At 45.2% G+C, this 24592-nt stretch overlaps 1 protein-coding gene and 1 long non-coding RNA gene across 11 annotated transcripts in view; both read left to right on the forward strand.

The window, feature by feature from the left end:
• The window catches only part of LOC105489570 (uncharacterized), a 62070-nt gene extending 50613 nt beyond the window's left edge, over positions 1-11457 (forward strand). For all 4 annotated transcript variants that reach the window (XR_011623710.1, XR_011623709.1, XR_011623711.1 and 1 more), the window contains one exon: positions 11206-11457. This is a non-coding gene — a long non-coding RNA (uncharacterized lncRNA). The remainder of the gene's footprint in view (positions 1-11205) is intronic.
• A 1627-nt stretch (positions 11458-13084) lies between these two features.
• LOC105489576 (zinc finger protein 318) overlaps positions 13085-24592 on the forward strand; it is a 62317-nt gene continuing 50809 nt past the window's right edge. For 6 of the 7 annotated variants that reach the window (XR_011623703.1, XR_011623702.1, XR_011623701.1 and 3 more), the window contains exons 1-2: positions 13095-13836; positions 17667-17815. Coding sequence is in view for 2 of the 7 variants with exons in the window: in XM_071096995.1 (XP_070953096.1) it covers positions 13438-13836; positions 17667-17815 (548 nt within the window). In the remaining 5 variants the exon portion in view is untranslated. Of the gene's footprint in view, positions 13837-17666; positions 17816-24592 lie in introns of all 7 variants that reach the window. The other variant, XM_011754469.3, reaches the window with a different exon arrangement.

Below are 24592 nucleotides of genomic sequence, written 5' to 3' on the forward strand. Positions count from 1 at the left end.
GAATGGTAGCCTCTTTCGGTATTTCTTTCCCTGATTTTTCCTAAATATATTCATATATCTTAATTGATTTCCCTTTTTCTCTCTCATTTTTTTTTTTTCAATAAATGATGTGTTGGCCAGGCACAGTGGCTCATACCTGTAATTCCAGAACTTTGGAAGCCAAGGCAGACAGATCACTTGAGGTCAGGCACTCGAGACCAGCCTAACCAACATGGTGAAACCCCGTTTCTACTAAAAAAAAAAAAAAAAAAAAACAATAAATTAGCCAAGTGTGGTGGCGCATGCCTGTAGTCCCGGCTACTCGTGAGGCTGAGGCATGAGAGTTGCTTCCACCTGGGAGGTAGAGGTTGCAGTGAGCTGAGATCGAGCCACTACACTTCAGCCTGGGTGACAGAGCAAAACTCCATCTCAAAAAAAATAAATGATGTGTTGGTGATTGATAACATTACAAGCTAGTCTACAAAGATATCAAGACAAGACTGGGCAGAACTAGGAATAGGCATCAACAAGACTCCCTGGGCTTGGAACTGGATGTAGTGACTGCTAAAATCTGAGGCTATTTTGAGGGAGGCAGTAAGTGATTTTCATTTGTATACGGATGTCTAAAGTGTGCTGGACAGGAAATTTTTTTTTTTTTTTTGCAAGAGTAAGTATGGGAAGAAGGATATATGTGGATAACAGGCAGTAGGAGGGATTTTCTAAGCCTTGTTCTTTATAGATTTCCCATCAATACTGTGAACTGCACAATTTAATTTCAACCACTTTACTTTCTGCTTATGTTAGCCAGGATTCATTTTTCTTGCTTGCAGCTGGAAACCCTGACTGATACAGGGTCCTAGCCTGTCTTACCCTTTCCTCTCTCTCTTAGCACCTGCCATTTTCGTCTTCCTAAAACACAGAAAGGGTAGATCACTTTATTCTGTCATCTTATGCAAAAACCTCCAATGACAGAGAAAAAGCCAGACACCTGACTCTGAAATCCACGTTTCTTACCAGGTTAATACCAACTTACCTTTCCAAATATATCTTTGCCTATTCCCTTCTAAAAATCAGCATTCAAGCCAAATTGGCTCCTTACTGCCTTGGGAATCACCAGAACATCAAAATGTGACTTTTACACAGAGGAGTGTAACCTTCTTTGACCACCCAGTCCTCAAAGAAGTCTCCGTATACTGAACTCCTGTCTATGACATTATACAGAGGGATGCAATGCCTCATGATATGCTTTTGTTTTTATGGGTATCTTGAAAGCTACATTTAAAAAAAACCCTGTGAGCTTCTCAAAGATAAGGACCATGTTTTATTCATCTTTATAGACTAGAACCTAACAGAGTGCCTGACGGCTACAATTATTAGGGTTTTAAACAATTCAGATAGATTTCAGTGCCTTTTTTTTTCTTTTGGCGAGTAATAGTACAGATACAGTACTAAACATGAAATCTGTACTTCCACCAAGGGAGGGAAGGGGCCGTCATCTGCTTCATGGGCTAGATGAAGAGACTGAAGGATCCAACTGCTCCTTGTACCAACTTTCAGCCCAATTCTACGTTTCAGCACCACACCCAAAGCCACCTTCAAAGGTCTCTGGGGTATCTAAGAGGGTCAGAGTTCTGTGTATGAGCCATTTTGGCTCCTTCTGGGCTACCCACCTGCATGCCTAAATTTCAACTTTTTCTGCTTTGCTGTTAGTTACCTAACACCATCTGTTTTCTGGCTTCCAAAACGTTGTCATCATCCCCTGTACATTCTCATCTCATCTTTTCTCCCATTCCTTTATTTATTTTTATTTTTTAGAGACAGAGTTTCACTCTGTTCACCAGGCTGAAGTGCAGTGGCACAATCACAGCTCACTGCAGCCTCAAACTCCTGGGCTCAAGCAATCCTCCCGAGTGGCTGGGACTGCAGGACTGAGCAACTACGACTGGCTAATTTTTTTTATTTTTATTTTTGTAGAGACAGGGTTTCACTATGTTGCCCAGGCTGGTCTCAAACTCCTTGCCTCAAGCAATCCTTCTGCCTTGGCCTCTCATAGCCCTAGGATTATAGGTGTGAGTTACCACACCTGGCCCTTAATTCTAAGTAAAGTTATACTCTAGGCCTAAGTTTATTTCAAAACAAGAGAAACTAATCACTAGTAATTTTAGAGCCTCCCCAAAGTAATTAATTTGGTTTACACATATACAAGCCACCACTTCTGGCTAATTTTTGTATTTTTTGTACAGATGGAGTCTTGCTGTGTTGCCCAGACTGGTCTCAAACTCCTGGGCTCAAGTGATCCTCACATCTTGGCCTCCCAAAGTGCTGAGATTATAGGCATGACCCACCTTGCCCAGCTGATTCCTTTTTTGATCTATTGCGTTTTTATTTTATTAATAATTTTTATATAACCTCTGTAATAATAGGCTAGTACTGTTGAAAAAGAAGCTGCAATCACTACTAAGTCAATCCAACTGAGTTTATTTAAGGGATACAGATGTCAGCACAAGCAGGCAGCACAGCAAGTAGGTCAGTAATATTTTCCTGGACAGAAAAGTGGGTTTTCAAAATCCTAACAGGTAGGATTGCCAGATTTAGTGAATAAAAATACAATATTTTATCTGGCAATCTACAAACAATGGACCACAATTCTAGATGAGAACTCTTGAGTGAGTTGAGCATCACATCTGTCTTTCTGGAGGACTCACTGTCCCTCTTCTGGCCAAATGTTTCCTACACAAAGGTGGAGTTTGTTTATATGTGTACCAGCAATCACATCATCTGAGCCAGTTGCATCCCATCAATCTTGGACTTAAAGGATAACCATCCTGGGCCAGGCTCGGTGGCCCACACCTGTAATCCTAGCACTTTGTGAGACTGAAGCAGGCGGATGGCTAGAGCCCAGGAGTTCGACACCAGCCCAGGCAATATAGGGAGGCCCTGTCTGTACAAAATTTTAAAATTAGCCAGGCATGGTGGCATATGCCTGTAGTCCCAGCTACTTGGGAGGCTGAGGGTGGGAGGATTGCTTGAACCCAGGAGGCAGAGGTTGCGGTGAGCCGAGATTGCATCACTGCACTCCAGCCTAGGCAACAGAGTGAGATCCTGTCTCAAAAATAAATAAATAAAAATTTAAAAATAACCAGCCTGGGCAACATGGCAAAACTCTGTCTCTACAAAAAATACAAAAATTAGCTGGGTGTGGTGATGCATGCCTGTAGTCCCAACTACTCAGGAAGCTGAGGTGGGAAGATTGCTTGAGTCCAGGAGTTTAAGGCTGCAGTGAGCTACAACCTGTTAAAAAAAAAATTCCAACAGGGCTCAACAGTTTGGTCAAGTATAGTGCGCACACAGGCATGAACGCAGATTAATGTTTATAATATTTAATATGCTGGACGTGGTCAACCTCTGCGTACCTCTTCAGCTTCATTTCTCACTATTCTCCTTTCTTTCTGCCCTCTGGTCACACTGGCCTTCTGTCTGGCCAACCAGATCACCGTGGATTCTCCCGCCACAGGGCTTTGTGTAAAGCTGAGCTTTCTAAACCTTACACCAGTAATGTTTATAGGTATGTCAAGAAATGATTCTTGTCTACCCTAGGGTGAGAACAGGTGGGGACTGGGTGAGTGGCTGGTGTGAACAGAGGGCAAGGACAGTGAAAAGGGTAACTGTTAGGAAGTACTAGGTTAGGTGTCCCTCTGCCTACCAGGCTTTACGCTCTACTACCTCCTACTTATTTTCAGATCTCAGCTCAAATATCGCTTCTCGGGGAAGTCTCGCCTAATCTCTCTGACCATGGCAGATCTTAATACATGTCTCAGATCACCCAGGACCTTTCCTTCAAAACACTTGAACATTTCTATCAAAATGCTTAAACATAAAAATATTATCATAATTAATAATATTGTTGTTAGGTTTATTTTTATTTCGTTTTATTTGTTTTTATTTTGTTATTATTTTTTTGAGACAGGGTCTCACTGTTGCCCAGGCTGTAGTGCAATGGTGCTATCATATCTCGCTGCAACCTTGAACTCCTGGGCTCAAGTGATCCTCCTGCCTCAGCCTCCTGAGTAGCTATGACTACAGGCATGCACCACCACACCTCGCTATTTTGTTGTTGTTGTTGTTTAGTAGAGATGGAGTTTTGTTATATTGCCCAGGCTGGTCTCGAACTCCTGAGCTCAAGCGATCCTCCTGCCTCAGCATCCCAAAGTGTTGGGATTAAAGGCATGAGCCATTGTGCCTAGCCAGTATTTATTTGTTTTTTTAATAAGCTGGTAGGATGTACATTTGTGTTTTGTGTGATTATGGTATTATGATTATAATACCTTATTATTATAGTAATATAATACTATATATTAGTATATAGTATGTACTAGTTATAAAATAGAAACATAGTGATCTGGGGGACCAGACAAAAAGCATTTGGATGTAAAACATCCACATATGGATTAATTGCCTGCATTCAGGGTTTCTCCAAATTCAAGGTCAAAAAGGGTTATTAGTGCCTCATAGAATAAAGGTAGGGGCTATACCAAAAGCAATTTTTATTCTCTAGGGTTTTGTATTAGCTATCTGCATAGCAAATTACTCCCAGGTCGGCAGCCTAAAACAAGCATTTTTATCTCACAATTTCTGAGGATGAGGACTATGGAAGTGATTTGCTAGGTGGTCCTGGCTTAGGGTCTCTCATGAAGATGCACTCAAGATGGTGGCTGGGGCCGCAGTCATCTGAAGGCTTGATATACTTGAGGATCTGCTTGTGAGATGACTCACTCACATGGTTGTTGGCTGGAGGCCTCAATTCCTTGCTTCTGTTGTCAGGAGACCTCAGTTTCTTACTACATGGGATTTTCCATAGGGTTGCTCAACATGGCAGGTGTTTTCCCCCAAAAGCATATGATCCCAGAGAGAGAAAGTGTGCTCAAAATGGAAGCCACAATGGCTTTAATAACCTAATCTTGGACATGATACATGATCACATCTGTCATATTCTGTTGGTCACACAGACCAGCCCTTGTACAATATGGGAGAATACCAGGGAGTGAATACCAAGAGACAGGGATCACTGGGGGCCATTTTGGAGGCTGACTAGCATATCTGAGAAACAAATTGCTTGTTAGCACACAGATAGTGTATTCAAGCTTCACGTTTCTTAGGATACAGGTTTGTCTTCTGTCTCTAGCTCTTCTAATTGTGGAAAATTACATATATACATAAAAGTGTAAAAAAATAAACGTACACAACAGCTGTGGTGGCTCACGCCTGCAATCCTAGCACTTTGGGAGGCCAAGGTGGGCGGATCACCTGAGGTCAGGAGTTCAAGACCAGCCTGGCCAACATGTTGAAACCCTGTCTCTAATAAAACTACAAAAATTAGCCAGGTGTGGTGGTGATGCCTGTAATCCCAGCTACTCGAGAGGGTGAGGCAGGAGAATCACTTGAACCCAGCAGGCAGAGGTTGCAGTGAGCCGAGATCGTGCCATTGCACTCCAGCCTGAGCTACAGAGCGAGACTCCATCTCTAAATAAATAAATAAATGTACAGCTAACTGAAAAAAAGCTAGTATCTGTGGAAAAACAACCACCCAGATTAATTTATGGAATAATCTCAATACCCTAGAAGCTCCTCCCATTGTTCTGCCTAATTACAATGCCCTCCCTTCCATCCTCAGGGTGACCACCATACTGATTTTTATGGTTTTTAGCTTCATTTTCTTTATAGTGGTTTACCACTAAGAATGTGCTCCTATTCACTGTAGTTTAGTTTGACAATTATGGTGGTAATCTGAGCACTTTGGGAGGCTGAGGCAGGAGGACTGCTTGAGGCCAGGAGTTCAACACCAGTCTAGGCAACATAGTTAACCATGTCTCGAAAAAAAAAAAAGAAAGAAAGAAAAAAAATTATCCAAGCATGATAACACATGCCTGTAGTCCTATCTACTTGGAGGTTGAGGCAGGAGGATCCTTTGAGTCAAAGAGTTTGAGACTGCAGTGAACCATGATTGGGCCACATCACTCCAGCGTGGGTGACAGAGAGAGACCCTGTCTCAAAACAGAACAAAAGCCAAAAAAAAGCAGTATGTAAATGGAATTATGCAATATGTATTGTTTTGCATCTATTTTCTTTAACTCAACATTATGTTTTTCAGATTCATTTATGTTGTTGAGTGAAGCAGTCTGTTAATTTTCAATGCTGAATAGTATGCCATTGTATAAACATCCCCAAATTTATTCATTTTACTGTTGAAGAATATGTGGACTTTTTCTGGTATTTGGCAATTACAGAGAAAGCTGCTGTGAACATTCTTGTACATAACTGCTGGTATACCTTGTATGCATTTCTGTAGGATATATACTTAGGAACAGAACTGTGTAGTCATTTTCAACTTTAGTAGAAATGCCAACCTGTTTTCCAGAGTGGTGGCACTGATTTACACAGTGTAGAAGAATGTCCCTTGTTCTACATCCTCACCAATATCTGCACTGTATATTATGTTGTGAAGTGCTATTTTGTTACAGTTTTAATTTACATTTTCACGATTGAGGTTTCATATATTTAGTAATCATTTGAATATCCTCTTTTGAGCACTTCTTCTTTTTTTTTTTGAGATGGAGTCTTGTTTTGTCGCTGAGACTGGAGTACAGTGGTGCCATCTTGGCTCACTGCAATCTCCACCTCCCGGGTTCAAGGGATTCTCCTGCCTTAGCCTCCTGAGTAGCTGGGATTACAGCCACCCACCAACACGCCTGGCCAATTTTTTGGTAGTTTTTAGTAGAGATGTGGTTTCACCATGTTGGTCAGGCTGGTCTCGAACTCCTGACCTCAAGTGATCCACCCATCTCAGCCTCCCAAAATGCTGGGATTACAGACGTGAGCCACTGTGCCCGGCCAAAGCTATTTTTTTTTTTTGAGATAGAGTCTCACGCTGTTGCCCAGGCTGGAGTGCAGTGGCACGATCTCAGTTCACTGCAACCTCTGCCTCCTGGGTTCAAGAGATTCTTCTGCCTCAGCCTCTTGAGTAGCTGGGACTACAGGCACACACTACCAGGCCCAGCTAATTTTTCTATTTTTAGTAGAGACAGGGTTTCGCCACATTGACCAGGCTGGTCTCGAACTCCTGACCTCAAGTGATCCACTTACCTAGGCCTCCCAAAGTGCTGGGATTACAGGCATGAGCCACCGTGTCTGGCAACAGTGTAACTTCTCAAGTATTTTGTACTCTTGGGGTATCTGTCTTTTATTACTTTAAAGCTATTGCTTATATATTGTTTTATGAGTCCTTCTTATGTGTGGCATACAACTTTGATAGAGGGTCTTTCTTTCCCCACTCCATTCTTTTAATGGTGTCTTTTGATAAATAGATGTTCTTAATTTTTTTTTTTTTTTTTTTTTTAAGACAGAGTCTTGCTCTGTCACCTGGGCTGGAGTGCAGTGGTGCAATCTCAGCTCAGCTCACTGCAACCTCTGCCTCCTGAGTTCCAATGATTCTCCTGCCTCAGCCTCCCGAGTAGCTGGGATTACAGGTGGGCACCACCACGTCTGGCTAATTTTTGTATTTTTAATAGAGATGGGGTTTTGCCATGCTGGCCAGGCTCTCCTTGTGATCCATCCACCTCGGCCTCCCAAAGTGCTAGGATTACAGGCGTGAGCCACCGTGTCCGGCCAGGCATTCTTAATTTTAATGAAATCAAATATATTGATCTTTTTCTTATTAGTTGCATTAAGTCTGGGTTCCCCAGAAACTAGAGCCTGACTTTACTACTAGGGAGTCCAGGGAGCAGGTGTGAGGGACAAGGGGAATGAAGCCGGGAAGGAACTACAGCCAACACAGGCATCTTTCATTGACCTGGACATCACTAAATTAAACTGATTGTTCAATCTGGGGACTGTGTTTGCAATAAACAAACTATCTCAAAGACATCTTGGGATAAGTGAGATAGGGGAAGAAGTGGGGAAAATTATTTATTGGCTCCTGCCTTTCATTGATCGAAATACCATCCCATGGGGAATTATCACCCTTACACTTGCTGATTGCACATGAGATTATACCTTTAAAAAGACAGAACTCTTTTATTTTATTTTATTTTATTTTATTTTATTTTTTTGAGACAGAGTCTTGCTCCATTGCCCAGGCTGGAGTGCAGTGGCGGGATCTCGGTTCACTGCAAGCTCTGCCTCCTGGGTTCACACCATTCTCCTGCCTCAGCCTCCCAAGTAGCTAGCTGGGTCTACAGGTGCCCACCACCACACCTGACTAATTTCTTTTTGTATTTTTAGTAGAGATGGGTTTCACCACGTTAGCCAGTAAGGTCTCGATCTCCTGACCTCGTGATCCGCCCGCCTCAGTCTCCCAAAGTGCTGGGACTACAGGCGTGAGCCACCACGCCTGGCCGAAAAAAGACATAACTCTTTACTGTCATATTAGTGGAGGTTATGGATGTAATAGTGATACATGCATGATTGAATCCACCATGTTTAAGAGAAAATCATATTTTCTCTCTTTTTCCTTTTCCAGAGATAGGGTCTTGCTTTGTTGTCCAGGCTAACCTCGGGCTCCTGGGCTTAGGTGAAAACTCCTGCCTTAGTCTCCTGAGTAACTGGGATTATAGGTACCTGCTACTGTGTCCAGCAGAAAAATCATATTTTATTTTCTTTTTTTGAGATGGAGTCTCACTGTGTCACCCAGGCTGGAGTGCAGTGGCATGATCTTGACTCACTGTAACCTCCTCCTCCTGGGTTCAAGTGATTCTCCTGCCTCAGCCTCCTGAGTCGCTGGGACTACAGGTGTGCTAAGGTAGCCGGACTACCATGCCCGGCTAATTTTTGTATTTTTAGTAGAGACAGAGTTTCACTATGTTGACCAGGTTGGTCTTGAACTCCTGACCTCAGGTGATCCACCTGCCTCGGCCTCTCACAATGTTGGGATTATAGGCGTGAGTCATCACGCCTGGTCAGACTCATATTCTCTTTCTCTTTCTTTTTTTTTCTTTTTTTTTTTTTTGATAGAGTCTCCTTCTGTCACCCAGGCTGGAGTGTAGTGGTACGATCTCAGCTCACTGAAAACTCTGCCTCCTGGGTTCAAGCTATTCTCCTGCCTCAGCCTCCTGAGTAGTTGGGATTACAGGCGCCTGCCACCACGCCCGGCTAATTTTTGTAGAGATGGGGTTTCACCATGTTGGCCAGGATGGTCTCGAACTCCTGACCTCAGGTGATCTGCCTGCTTCAGCCTCCCAGAGCGCTGGGATTAACAGGCATGAGCCACTGCGGCTGACCTCAGAATCGTATTTTCTAATTGGTTATTACTGGTGTATAGATAATATTGGTAATACTAGGATATTACCATTCCAGTCACTGAGCAGGGAGTGCCTAGGCTCAGTTCTTGTTTAAAGACTATCAATATTTTTATTTTGCCACCCACATGGCCATTCCCATGAAACTGTAGCCCCAAGCAGAAGGTTGGCAGTAATTTCGTTCAGCTTGCATGTAGGGACAGTCATGTCTTTGGTTTTAAGCCGAAAATCTGTCCCAGGTCCTCTACCTACTGAGAAGCACTTACATCTCCATTATCTCACAGGAGCCAAATCTCTAACTGCTACCCTTGATTCTAGACTCATTTCAAAGCCTATGAGGTCCATGGGGAGGTGGTTATCTCATTTCAGAGTGTATTAGCTGTCTTGAGCTGCTGTAACAAAATACCATAAGGCTGGGTGGCTTCAACAACAGGTGCTTATTTCTCACAGCTCTAGAGGCTGGAATGTCCAAGACCAAGATGCTAGCCAATTTAGTTCCTGGTGAGTGCTCTCTTCCCGGTTTGTAGACACTGCCTCCTCACTGTGTGCTTGCAGAGCAGAGAGAGGGCATGGGTGTCTCTTTCTCTCTTTGTAAAGACACTATCATCATGGGGGCCCTACCTTCATGACCTCATCTGACCCTAATTACCTCCCAAAGGAGTCTTCTCCAAATAGCATCACATTGGGGGTTAGGGCTTTAACAAACGAATTTGGAGTAGGGGCCGGGGGTGGGGGGAGACACTTAGGTCTCCTTACTTTTCTCTTTTAAGGTTTTATATGTCATTGCTATATGTCTGCTATGGGGTGGTGTGTGTGTGTGTGTATTTGAAAGCCTTTACACATTTCACCATCTTCATCAGAAATCTCATAAAAATTTCTTGAATTGATGACAGACAATAGTGACAGTATGTTAATTGGGTTCTTCCTATTGTCTCTGGAGTTTCAGCAAAGGCCTCAAAAGCAGAAGGCAATACAACAGATGCCAGGTACTCCCATTCCCCCATCTTAAAGGGTGATGATGGAATATGAACTAGTCTGCCAGCATTACTAATCATCCATACTCAGTCTATATAAGAGAATGAGGATTGTGTTGGAGAGTTACCTGTGGGCTCTGGATTTCCTCTCCTGCCACTCTGGGGAGGGAGATGGGTTTCTCCCTTTGCCTGAAGCCAAGTGAGATGAAGGCTTCCACTAGAACCTCTTAGAATGTTTAGCTTGTGTCTCCTGGAGTTTGAAGATCCACAGGGGTAGTGTCTTAACCCCTATCTGGGGGAAGCCCAAAAGTAAGATGCTGGCTAACTGTGCTGGGATGGTGAATAAGGTGGGTGCCATGGGGAGTGAGCTGCATTGCCCTCGCCACTGGCGCAAAGATGCATGAGTTATCCTGTGAGCCAAGTGGACCTACAAGTTAACCAACTTGGAGTCATTTAAAAGGGATCTGTCCCATGAGAGATAACCAGAGAGGAAAGGGACTCCTGCCAGGGGAGTAAGTTGCACATGGGGTGAGCCTCCTCCAGAAGGCCAAAGACTGGGGGGAGGGGAGTCATAGACAGTGAACCAGAGGAGGACCACTGCCTAACTCCCAGCAAGAGAGTTCTAAAAAAGCCCACAAAGGTGCATAAGAGAAAAAAGCCAACATTTGTGATTCCTCCTTGTCCATAGGGAACCAATTTTGGAAGATAACAGCATCCTGCACTAACCAGGAAAGTCTGTGTTCTTTCCCTCCAATCCCTTCTCCTCTTGGGAGGAAGGGGTCAGAAATAGCAGCTAGCCAGTGGGAGAGGAGGAGCAAACTTTGAGGAGCAAAGGCAGGGATGTGGAGAAACCTACCATACCACTTTTAATACAGCAAGTTTCAAGTATGAAGCAGGTAAGAGCAGGAGTAGGGGAGAACCTTTAGCCTGAATAAAGTTTAAAGTTTTGTTCTGTGCTATAGATTTTCTACTGCAATATGACTACTCTCATGACTGAAAAATACTTGAAAAGTGAAAGGATCTGCAAGAGATTTCATGCAGGATACAGAACTACGCATACAGCAAGTGTGAAGGGGAAGCAGAAGAGTTTTCTGATTATACACCATGTCTCCCCGTCTTGAAACACCCCAGCTCCTTTGATAAAAATACTCAGTATCAGAAACGGGTCGAGGAGGAAAAGTTGATACAGAATATAATAAACATGATTTAAAATTTATTGACTCCAACTATCTATACACACTGATTTACATTTTCTTCACATTTATTAAGTCCTACAAAAAGTATGGGTAACCAAAATCCATATATACTCTAATAAAGACAGGGCATACACCTCTGGCATATTTTTATTATTTTTTCCATTAAAATAAGTTATTGGTTTCTTATTTTATAGAAATTATATAAAACGTGAAGCTGGGTGAAAGTAAAGTCAACTAGTAAACATTTTATACATTTTTACTGAGTATATGCCATTATAAGAACGTATGGAAATAGATATATATACTTATATATAGAGAGAGAGAGATGTATTTTTTGAGAGAGGGTCTCACTCTGTCACCCAGGCTGGAGTGCAGTGGCATGATCACAGGTCACTGCAGCCTCAACCTGCCAAGCAGCTGGGGTACAGGAACGTGCCACCACACCCGGCAAATTTTTTTTTTTTTTTTAGAAATGGGGGTCCTTCTACGTTGCCCAGGCTGGTATTGAACTCCCAGGCTCAAGCAATCCTCCTGCCTCGGCCTCCCAAAATGGTGGGATTATAGGCATGACCCTTCGCGCCTGGCCCACTTTTGTATTTAGGATGCAGAGCCCTGAGACTGGCATCTAGGAAAATTCTGGACTTACGCCAGGGGAGGGGGCATGCCTGAATCTCTTACAAAAATTCGCCAGGCCTCCAGTCTGTCATGATGTGGGCCCCTGGTAGTGAGGGACCTCCACCATGACCACAAGTACTTTAGTCAGAAAACAGCTCGAAAACTTACTAATGTCACGCGTGTCTGTGTGAAAAGTTCACCAAACAGGCTTTATGTGAACAACCAGGCTGTTTATCTCACCTGGGTGCAGGCGGGTTGAATCCGAAAAAGGAGTCAGCAAAGGGCAGTGGGATTATTAGTTCTTACAGGTTTGGGATAGGCATACAAATTACCTTCTTAAGGGGGTGGGGAGAATATTACAAAGCATCTTCTTAAGGGCGAGGGGGAGAATATATCCTGTCAGGGTGGGGCAGGAGCAAATCATAATAGTGGAATGTCATCAGTTAAGGCTATTTTCACTTCTTTTGTGGATCTTCAGTTGCCTCAGGCCATCTGGATGTATACGTGCAGCTCACAGGGGATATGATGGCTTAGCTTGGGCTCAGAGGCTTGACAAAGTCTATTTTGGGTTTGATTCTCGTCCACCACCTCCACCTTGTACCTTTCCGTCCTCAATTTCAACCTCCAGAAATTAGGCAAACTGGAAAGTAAACTAATGTGCGTCGTGCTGCTTCCGCAGGGGGGACAGGACTTGGGTGGGCGCTCCTGCCGGGTCCGTAACCTCCGACACAGCTAACGTTTTCAGGCCCGCTTATATTCTCACCAATGGTTTTCAACCATTTCGTGTCCATCCCTAAATTAAGAGGCTTGAGGGGCAACAGGAAAGAGCGAACACCTCCACACAGTCTCCAATCCCCTAAATCCCGAGGCCTGGACCATCCCGGAAAGCCAGGTTCCTCTCCAGGGAAACCCTCCCTTCCGCCCCACCCACCCCGCGCGGAGGCCCCGGGGGTCACGTGGCCTCCGGGGGAGGGGAAGTGGGTGGCTCAGCGGCCGCCATCTTGAGGATTCGGAGGCGGGGCGTGCAGAGCTCAGGGCGCGCGCTTCGCTTCCCCTCCCCTCGCCCAGCCTCGCACCGGCGTCTGTGCTCCTCCCTACTTTTCTTGGTTCCTGCGGCCGCTCCCTGAGTGGAGGAGCGGGGAACCCCGGAGGCGGGGGGGGTGTGTCGGACGCGTGCTCGCGCCCTCCAACCGCCAGCCGCGGGGGCGCGCTCGGCCAGGCCCCCGGGGCGACGCGGGGCCGAGGGGAGGGGGCTGCTCCCGCGGCTGAGGCAGCGCGCAGCGGCCGCGGTGGCGGCGGCTGCAGCTCCGGCGGCGCGCTCAGGGCCTGTGTCTAGGGCGCCCCCGGGTCAGAGCTGTCGCCGTGGCCGCCGCTGCGAGAACCATGTACCGCAGCAGCGCTCGCTCCTCCGTCTCTTCCCACCGGCCTAAAGACGACGGCGGGGGCGGCCCGCGCAGCGGCCGCAGCTCTGGCTCCTCTTCAGGCCCGGCTCGCCGCAGCTCACCGCCGCCTCCGTCCTCCGGCTCCTCGTCGCGGACCCCGGCTCGCCGACCCCGCTCGCCCTCAGGGCACCGCGGCCGCCGCGCCTCGCCGTCCCCGCCACGGGGTCGTCGCGTCTCCCCGTCCCCGCCTCGGGCCCGTCGCGGCTCCCCGTCGCCACCGCGGGGCCGACGACTCTTCCCGCCGGGCCCGGCCGGCTTCAGAGGCAGCAGCCGAGGGGAGTCCCGCGCCGACTATGCCCGGGACGGCCGCGGAGACCATCCAGGCGACAGCGGCAGCCGGGTAATCCCACCCCTCGTCCAGGACTCCCTCCATCTCCCAGCCCCCTCGCCCGGAATTCCCGTTTCCAGAAACGCCCGGGGCCTCCAGACCAGGGTCCTAAGCGCGAAGCCTCCGGCCAACTCCCTCGGGGATGCCGAGCCTGGAGGCTTCTGTCACACCCGGCAGCGTTGACACAATAACGGACTCGGGAGCGCACGGGCGCCTGGTCGGGAGTGCGCGCTCCGTTCCTTAGGAATAGGCTGTTTCTCTCACGCCGGGTGAGGTGTGGAAAGTTTGCCAAGGCGAGGGGCATTTCGTCCAAACCGTGTGCCTTGGTACTTTTCGTAGAGTTGAAGTGTCCTCGGGGTTCCGTAGTTTTCATCCCCTTACACCTGAGCTGCCTCCCTGGATCTTAAGGAAAAAAAGCCGAAATGTCAGTTTTTGTGGCGAGTTAGGGACACTTGAACCCTATCAGGCTTTACGTCTAGAGTGTAAACTGTTAGCTTAAATGAATTGGAGCTGCTTCTTGGGAATGAAGTGTGCAGGACCACAGTCATTGCCATAGCCACTAACTCTTAATCAAGTTCTGTGCCAGGAATTATGCCTAGCCTTTCACTTTACACATTCTTTTAACCCTCACAACTCTTTGAAGTGAGGCCGTTAATATTATTCCTTGTTGTACAGCCGAGGAACCAACCCAGAGAGATTCAAGTAACTCGACTAAGGTGACACGGCTAAGTGGTGGAGCTGTGATTCAACTCAGATCCGCCTGGTTCCCCAATCCCGTGATTTGAACCGCTATGTTTCACTGCTAGAGGAACGGAGCATGAGATTAAGTTTAGTTTTAGAAATAGTGTTGACCTTTAACCATAACCACCACCCCAAGAGATCCCCTAGGTGGAGTCTGGTGTTTGGGACTTTGTTTTATTTTTAGTTCTTCAATCTTTTTATTATTATTTGAGAAAGAGTCTCACTCTGTTGCCCAGGCTGGAGTGCAGTGGCGCGATCTCAGCTCACTGTAACCTCCACCTCCCGGGTTCAATCAGTTCTCCCACCTCAGCCTCCCAAGTAGTTGGGATTACAGGTGCCCGCCACCATGCCCGGCCTCTTTTTTTCAACTTAGTAACAAAGTTCTGCTTTTTTGAGTGGCTCTCTAACATGTATGTAAGTACTGTGAGTACTTTGGTCAAGGGTAAATTGTTTTGTCACTATGTTAAGATAATCAGTTGAGCAGTGGCAGTCACTACAGAGGAAGCAAGAATAGAATGCTTGTTTCCACAGCCTCCTTTTCTTCTCCAATGCACAGTGTATTTGCTCTGGTCTTTTCTGTCTGAGTAAATAGCATCATCCATTGCTTACATCAGAAACAGTCATTATCTCCCTTGTTCCCACATCTAATTTGTCAGATTACCTCATCTGTCTAACTCATTAGCCTTACCTCTAGAATACATCCCCAAAACTGCCATCACTCTGGTCTAAGCCCTATTACCTCTTGCATGGATTGTTGTATTTGGCTCCTTTATGCTCTTTTCTTGCTACCCTCCAGTTTATTCTGGAGGGTACCCAGAAATCAAAATGATTTTTAAGCCCTCACTTTATACATTGACGTGTATTTATTGAGCATCTACTTTGCATTAGGCACTGTTCTGGACTGCCCTGGGGTACAACAAAGCACAAACCAGGCAAAAACTCTTATCCTTATAGAGTTAATATTCTAGCAGGGAGAGTTGGATAATAAGATGAAGTTAGAAACGCCATGGTATGTTAAATGTAATTAAGTACTAAGAAGGACTAAGAAGTACTAAAATAGGTCCGGGCACCGTGGCTCAAGCCTGTAATCCCAGGACTTCGGGAGACCGAGGCCGGCGGATCACGAGGTCAGGAGATCGAGACCATCCTGGCTAACACGGTGAAACCCCATCTCTACTAAAAATACAAAAATTAGCCGGGTGTGTGGCGGGCATCTGTAGTTCCAGCTACTCTGGAGCCTGAGGCAGGAGAATGGCATGAACCCGGGAGGTGGAGCTTACAGTGAGCTGAGATCCCGCCACTGCACTCCAGACTGAGGGCGACAGAGCGAGACTCCATCTCAAAAAAAGGAAAAAAAGAAGTACTAAAAGCAGAGAAGGGAGTTACAGTTTGTGTGTGTGTGTGAGTGTGAATAGAGTCTTGCTCTGTCACCCATGCTGGAGTGTAGTGGTGTGATCATACCTCAGTGCAGTCTCATACTCCCACACTCAAGCGATCCTCTCGCCTCAGCCTCCTGAGTAGCTGGGACTACAGGCGTGTACCACATCCCAGCTGATTTCATTTTTAAATAATTTTTTGGTGTGGGGAGGGATTTCACTGTGTTGCCCAGGCTGGTCTCAAACTCCTGGCTTCAAGTGATTCTCCTGCCTCAGCCTCCCAAAATGTTGGGATTACAGGCATGAGCTACCATGCCTGGCCCGGGGAGGTAAAATTTTTGATAGAGTAGTCAGGGAAAGCCTTCTGGGAAGGTGATTTTTGAATAAAGATCTGAAGGAGGTGAGGGTGTGCTGTGCAAGCATCTGGAGGAGAAATGTAGTCAGATGATATCACTATCCTGTGTAAAACCCTCCTGTAACTTAATTGCACTAAGGATAAAATCCAAATTTCCCAACCGTGGTTTCTGCCTATCTTTTCCTCTTCTGTCACTTTGCTGCAGCCACACTGGCCGCTTTTCTGTTACTTAAAATACACCAAGCTCAATACTGAGGTGGTTCTTTCCTTTGCCCGAAACATCCTTCTACCTGTTCTTTGCAAGGCTAACATGTCATCATTCAGGCCTCAGGTTATCACCTGAGAAAAACCTTTTCTTTTTCTTTTTTTTTTTTTTGAGACGGAGTCTCGCTGTGTCACCCAGGCTGGAGTGCAGTGGCGCGATCTCGGCTCACTGCAAGCTCCGCCTCCCGGGTTTACGCCATTCTCCTGTCTCAGCCTCCGAGTAGCTGGGACTACAGGCGCCCGCCACCACGCCCGGCTAGTTTTTTGTATTTTTAGTAGAGACGGGGTTTCACCATGTTAGCCAGGATGGTCTCGATCTCCTGACTTCGTGATCCACCCGCCTCGGCCTCCCAAAGTACTGGGATTACAGGCTTGAGCCACCGCGCCCGGCCGAGAAAAACCTTTTCTAACCATCCTATCTGAAGTAACTCCTTTCATGATATCATATTTTAATGACTTTATAGCACTTACCAGAAGTACTTTTTTTTTTTTTTTAAACTTTTTGGCTTATCTCCTTCACTAGAAACATGTAGGTTCTGAGAGCAGGGACTTCATTCACTTCTCTTTTCCCATGCCCAGTAGAATGAGAGGTCGCTGTTTAGGAGAGTTAGAGGTATGGGCTTATATCTCTAAGAAAATGATAATTTTTAGAAAGTGCTTTATTTTTGGAATAGTGTCATACCATAACCATTTCTTACCTTGTTGAACCCCAACTTTGCAGGATGGTTTTTTGGTTTTTGTTTTTGAGACAAGGTCCTACTCATTGCTCAGGCTGGAGTACAGTGGTGCAGTCATGGCTCACTGCAGCCCTGACCTCCCAAGCTTAAGCTATCCTTCCACCTCAGCCACCTTAGTAGTTGGGACCACGGGTGTGGTGTGCACCCCACACCTGGCTAATTTTAAACTTTTTAAATTGAGATGGAGTCTGTGTTGCCCAGACTGGTCTCACATTCTTGCTTGGGCCTATACATCTCAGCCTCCCTAAGTGTTGGGTTTACAGGCATGAGCCACCATGCCTGGCTAACTTTGTAACTAGGGAGGAGAATGTTTTTGGATACAGGGATGTCGACCCTATTGACTAACCGTATTATCTTTTACTTTTGTAGAGACGCTCTCCTGGTCTGCGTTCTGACTCTTTGGAAAAGAGCTTAAGGATCACTGTTGGCAATGACCACTTCTGTGTTAGCACACCAGAACGGCGACGGCTTAGTGATCGGCTGGGGTCACCAGTGGATAATCTGGAAGACGTGGACAGGTAGGCATCACCTAAGGCAGGGCATACTATACTAGTACTTGAAGGCAGAAATGTTGCTGTTTTCTGAATGATATATTTGAAAGGATGGTGCCAGCTCTAAAGTTATTTCCTATGCCACGTGTCCAGTACAAAATATAATGTTGGGATAGAATTTCTAAGTGGGAAGAGTATAATGATGTATAGACTCTGTTGCTGAATAAATTGTATAGAAAAAAAGACTTTAAAAAGGTCATCCTAGTCTGATTAGAAAGAAGAGGCTGAGGGGACATAATCAAGAGTCCTCCAAACCAAGAACAGTTGAGATGGTATAGATTCAAAAACAGTGAAACTATGAGAGGTCCCTTTCCAAAGAAAAGTTCTGGACAAAATGGGAAGTCTTTTTAAAATGGTGTTATTTTTTAGCTTATCCAGGCTGAAACATAGATTCAGAAAGGGTTTAGATAAGTTCATGTCTAATATATGTGTGTATGTGATGTGAAGTAGATAAAGTATTAACAAAAAGCTAGAGACCTTCAAAAATGTTTAAGTTCAGTTATCATTTTACAACTATTGAGTGCTGAGGAAGGGTAGATACACCCAAGAGAGTTGGATATAGACCTCAGGTGCTAGGAACTTAACCATATATAGAATGTAAATAATCATGTCAGGTGTTTTTCAGCTCACAAAAATCAAAGTGTGGATGGAAGTCCAGGAAAGCACTCTTTCTCAGAGCTGAGACCTTGACTGTTATGGTCTCTGCCCAGCACGTTGGGAGTTTTGACAAATGAGTAGCAGTAGCAATAAATCAATGTGATGTAGTTTCAAACTGAGACTGTCACTTGCAGTGTTGCACAGAGCATATCTAGGTGGGTGGGGGAGAGCTGGGCAGGAAGTCTGAGGACCAGTTTTGCCGTTGGTAGTACTTCAAAGTTCCATTGGCTGTGGATGCAGTGAAGCAAGGCAGAACAGTCTTTTTTTTTTTTTCCAGGCTTAATTCACTTTATATTTCTTATATAAAAACCCTATGTTGTAGCCACAGCTGGAACCTGGGTCCTCTGCACAGAGACTCTGGTGTGTGTCTTGATGAGGTGGTCAGTGAATTCCTGATAGGGAGACTTGGTGAATCCAGTCTCTTTCCAGAGGTCGGGTGTCAGGTAGCTGTAGGTCTTAGAGATGGCAGCAAAGGTGGCCTTGGCAAAGCCACCCAGGGTGGCAGTGCAGCCCCTGGCTGAGGTGTAGCAGTCATCGATACCAGCTGTCATGAGCAGCTTCTTGGACACGGGCTGAGACAATGCCAGTGCCCTTGGGCGCAGGGATGAGGCGCACCAACACAGAGCCGCAGTGGCCTGTCACCTTGCAAGGGACAATGTGGGGCTTGTGGATCTTGTTCCCCCAGTAGCCTCTGTGCATAGGGAGAATGAAGAGCTTGGCCAGGATGATGGCCCCACGTATGGCAGTGGCCACCTCCTTGGAGCACTTAACACCCAGACCGATGTGGCCATTGTAGTCCCTGATGGCAATAAATGCCTTGAACCTGGTGCACTGGCCAGTGTTGGTCTGCTTCTGCACTGGCATAATCTTCAACACCTCATCCTTGAGAGAGGCCCCCAGGAAAAAGTCAGTGATCTCAGATTCCTTGATGGGCAGGAAGAAGAGATAGTTCTCCAGGGACTTGATCTTTATGTCCTTGACCAAGCAGCTCAGCTTGGTGACAGGCATCCACTCCTTATCCTTGGCCTTGCCTTCATGAGCTCCGCGGCCTCAGCCCCATCCACGGCTGCAACCCCGGCCCCTCTGGGGAAGCCACCGCGGTTCCCCATCCCAGGGCCCTGGGGCCTCTGCCCCCACCCCACCCCTCCCACTGACATCATCCGCCATTTGGTGTTTTCTCATAGAAGAAGCAAGGCAGAATAGTTTTATGTCATATAACATTGAAGCTTCTAAAGGGCCTCAAGATATATGACTGTATTACTTAATTGGGGCAGTAGCCCTTGCCCTTCTGGCTGCTTCTGTTTTGGGAAATGATTGAGTAGGTAGTCTGGGTAGGTGGTACGTAGTATGATTGTCTTCATTCTTTGCTGAGGTTTTGAGTTAGTTTCAGCAGTTCCTCTTCTTAGGCCTAGTATGTCACTTCCCCTTTGCATAAACTTTGTTATGCACGTGTGCTTCAGATAACTAATTGTATTTTTAAATTACAGAAATTAAAATTTTTCCTCTTAGGGAGTTTGGGGTGGCAGTCTTCTTTCTAGAATCGTGTTTCAGAGACACAGGTCTACTTTAGAGAAAGTGAGATTGAGGTTCTAAACAGAGATACAAGGCCATTTAAAAAATACTGTTGCCCCCTACACATTTCTCTTCTTTCCTTTTTGTTCAGTATGGTTTGTGTGGATAATTACTGTCCATTAAAACCAGGCCACAGGACCATTGGCATACTCAGGATGTCTCCTGACAGTGAGTCTAGTCTTCAACCGATGATACAGGCCATTTATATCCTTTGTATGTAGATGTTTAGGTCTGGCACAGTGGCTCTCACCTGTAATCCCAGCACTTTAGGAGGTTGAGGTGGGCTAATCACTTGAAGTCAGGAGTTCAAGACCAGCCTGGCCAACATGGTGAGACCCTATCTTTACCAAAAATACAAAAATTACCCAGTGGTGGTGCATACCTGTACTCCTAGCTACTCCAGAGGCTGAGGCAGGAGAAGCTTGAACCTGGGAGGCAGAGTTTGCAGTGAGCCCAGATTGCACCACTGCACAGAGCAAGGCTCTGTCTCAAAAAAAAAAAAGAAAGAAAAAGAAAGTGTATGTAGATGTTTAGTTTTTTAAAAGTTATTTATTAATTTTTTTTTGAGACAGAGTCTTGCACTGTTGCCCGGCTGGAGTGCAATGGTGCAATCTCAGCTCACTGCAGCCTCCGCCTCCCAGGTTCTAGCAATTCTCCTGCCTCAGCCTCCTGAGTAGCTGGGATTACAGGTGCGGCCACCACACCCGGCTAATTTTTTTGTATTTTTAGTAGAGATGCGGTTTCACTGTGTTGGCCAGGCTGTTCTCAAACTCCTGACTTTGTGATCTGCTGACTTCGTGATCCACCGTCCTCAGCCTCCCAAAGTGCTGGGATTACAGGTGTGAGCCACTGTGCCCGACCGCTTTTAAATTTATTTTTAAGAGACAGGGTCTCACTCTATCACCCAGGCTGGAGTGCAGTGACACGATCATAGCTTAGTGTAGCCTCTAACTCCTGGGTTCAAGTGATTCTCCTGCCTCAGCCTCCCAAGTAGCTAGGAATACGGGCACACACCACCCAATGCCCAGCTAATTTTTTTTATTTTTGTAGAGATGGGTTCTCACTGTGTTGCCCAGGTTGGTTTCAAACTCCTGAGCTCAAGTGATCCTCCTGCCTCAGCCTCCCAAAGTGATGGGATTGCAGGTGTGAACCACCATGCCTGGCCAGATGTTTATTTATTTGTTTTTTTTCTGAGACTCTAGTATTCTTTCTCTTCCTTTATTGAATCTGTTAAGTTTTATATCAGGTTTGGATGGTAGCGAAGTTGGGTTTTAGTGTCTTCACCTTAGCAGCCCTATATGTAGGACTGGAATTCTTCTCAAAAGGAAACATGAACAGGTAATGTGAAAAATTCTAAAACACTTGGCTTCTAAAGACCTGTGGATGTGAGGTTGATTTCTCCTGTTCATCAAAGTAATTTGCACATTTAATGTTCCATTCATGGAGCTGTTTATTTTTTAAAAATCAGGCCGGGCGCGGTGGCTCAAGCCTGTAATCCCAGCACTTTGGAAGGCCGAGACGGGTGGATCACGAGGTCAGGAGATCGAGACCATCCTGGCTAACACGGTGAAACCCCGTCTCTACTAAAAAATACAAAAAAAAAAACTAGCCGGGCGATGTGGCGGACGCCTGTAGTCCCAGCTACTCGGGAGGCTGAGGCAGGAGAATGGCGTGAACCCGGGAGGTGGAGCTTGCAGTGAGCTGAGATCTGGCCACTGCACTCCAGCCTGGGCGACGGAGCGAGACTCCGTCTCAAAAAAAAAAAAAAAAAAAAAATCATTATCTTTTTAAAAGACAATGTCTCGCTCTGTTGCCCAGCCTGGAGTGCAGTGGCGTGATCATAGTTCTCTGTAACCTCAAACTCCTGGGCTCAAGTGGTCCTCCCAGCTCAGTCTTCAGAGTGGCTAGGACTGTGGGCTACATTGCCATACCTGGTGAATTAAAAAATAAATTTTTAGAAATTGAGGGTCTATCTATGTTGTCCAGGCTAGTCTCCTGACCTCAAGCAGTCCTCCTGCCTTGGCCTCTTGAAGTGCTAAGATTACAGGTGTGAGCCACTGTGCCCAGTTTATCTCCTAATTCCTTCTCCTTATTCTGATAGATTGAAGGAGTAGGATTTTTTTCCCCTCTGATTTACTTTAGGGAATAGAAGCAAACAGCTTTCTTGGGGCATTTTTGGGGCTCATCAACAGAAAAGAATACAGAGTTTAGGCTCTGAAGGACCTTTTAAAATATATATACATTTTTTAACAGCTTTATTGAGATGTAATTTGTATACTATGTAATTCACCCATTTAAAGTGTACAGTGATTTTTGGTATATTCAGAGTTGTGCATCCCTCACTACAATAAATTTTAGAACATTTTTATTATACCAGAAAGAAGCTCTGTGCCTTCAGCCATTACTCCCTCCGCCCTACCCCCAGCCGTGGGCAATCACTAATGTACTTTCTGTCTCTATAGATTTGCGTATTCTGGACATTTCATATAAATAGAATCATATAATATGTGGTCTTTTGTAACTGGCTTCTTTCACTTAGCATATTTTTTTTAAGGTTCATCCGTGTTTGTAGCATTCCTTTTTATCGCTGATAATATTTTATTGTATGGGTATACCACGTTTTGTTTATCCATTCATCAGTGGTGAATGAATGGATAACATTTGGATTCTTTTCACTTTCGGCAATTATGATTAATGCTGCTCTGAACATCGGTATAAAAGTTTTTATATGGACATATATACATTTTTTTAAAACTTGTTTAACAGAGATTTGTAAACATAAAAATGTAGAATAGTATAGTGAACCCCCATGTCCTCATTACCCAACTCCAGCAATCAGTTTTTTAAATAGATAGACCTTATTTTAGATAACAGTTGAACTCTTAACCAAGGCTTTCAGGGAGTGTCCATCATTGGACTCTTTCAGGGTATAGGAGATTGTACTCTTTTTAGGGCTCACTCTTACTACAGCCAGTTCTCTTCTCATATCCTTTTGGAGTTCTGGGGAAGGAGGACATGAGCTTCTAATAAGCAACCTGATTTATGCCTACATATATGTGATAGCTTTATTAAGAAAACTGTTTTTATGCAGGCCAGGCACGGTGGCTCAAGCCTGTAATCCCAGCACTTTGGGAGGCTGAGACGGGTGGATCATGAGGTCAGGAGCTCGAGACCATCCTGGCTAACATGGTGAAACCCCGTCTCCACTAAAAAATAAAAAAAAAAAAACCTAGCTGGGCAAGGTGGCGGGTGCCTGTAGTCCCAGCTACTCGGGAGGCTGAGGCAGGAGAATGGCATAAACCTGGGAGGCGGAGCTTGCAGTGAGCTGAGATCGGGCCACTGCACTCCAGCCTGGGCGACAGAGCTGAGACTCCGTCTCAAAAAAAAAAAAAGAAAACTGTTTTTATGCCTTTTTTCTGTCTCATTCTACTGGAGATTCCAAGTCTGGACTGAGGCTTTTTGAGAGCCATCTCATTTATAGCTTCTTGATAGTACTGGATTAGATCTTGGGCTAGTATGCCATTTCATGGTGACGTGTAATAGTTCTAGTGGGGAGCTGAATGTCGGAGTGTGAATGAACTTGCCACTCCTCATCGAGCTTATGTTTTCTCTCCCTATACTAATATGATCAGAGACTTCTTGTGTGGTAAATGGTGTTTTGACAATGGAGTGACTCAACTCATGAATATTCCTCTCTGGAAATGGGTGTGTTTATGGCTGACAGACCTATAGAGAAAAATTTTTACCCCAGTTTGATTTCAGAAATCATCCTTGGTTTATTCCCATTTATTCCTATTTCATACTACATTGAAACTTCAACATTTCCCAAATTCTTGGGAAGAAGGTGGGTAACAGAAACCTGGATTCCCACAAGTGGCATTCTTGTTAGAGAAGGTAAATAAAGTTTGTCCTTGATAACCTTTCATGAATTTATTCCTAGGTCTACAACTTTGAACAAAGGCAGGCTGGTGAATAAGAAAAGGCAACGTTTTGAGGTTCTGCTGGCATAGTCTTAGAGATAGGAAAGCAACTACTAAAAAAACTAGGAAAAGTCATTTCTAGAAACTCACAAAAAACAAAAGTAGCTACTAGAAACTGCAGAAAACACTAATAGTTACCATCCTCTAGATGATAATTCACTCTGGAATGTGAGTGACATGTAAGAACTTTTATTTTTTATTCAGATTATTTAGAAATTTCATACATAAAGTGCTAGAGGATCTTTATTTCTGTCTATGATTTAAATCAGAAACTTTCGTTTTGTGTCATAGCCATAGCCCCCGAGAAGGTTAGGACTATTGGGTGTGGTATAGAGTTCTCAGCTGAAAGAATAGATGTCCCATCCTAGATTTTTACCTCATGCCACAAAGGTCTGAGACATTTGTATTTAATGAAATAAAAATATAAGGTGAACCAAACCATCACTTTCTCGTTTCTAAGCCCGAGAATAGCAGAGTTTTTGTAGATATCCAGAGAAGGCAAAGAGGGTGACAAAACAGGCTGTGAGAGAGTTTT

Source organism: Macaca nemestrina, chromosome 5 (genome assembly GCF_043159975.1).
Source record: "Macaca nemestrina isolate mMacNem1 chromosome 5, mMacNem.hap1, whole genome shotgun sequence".
Lineage (NCBI taxonomy): Eukaryota > Metazoa > Chordata > Mammalia > Primates > Cercopithecidae > Macaca > Macaca nemestrina.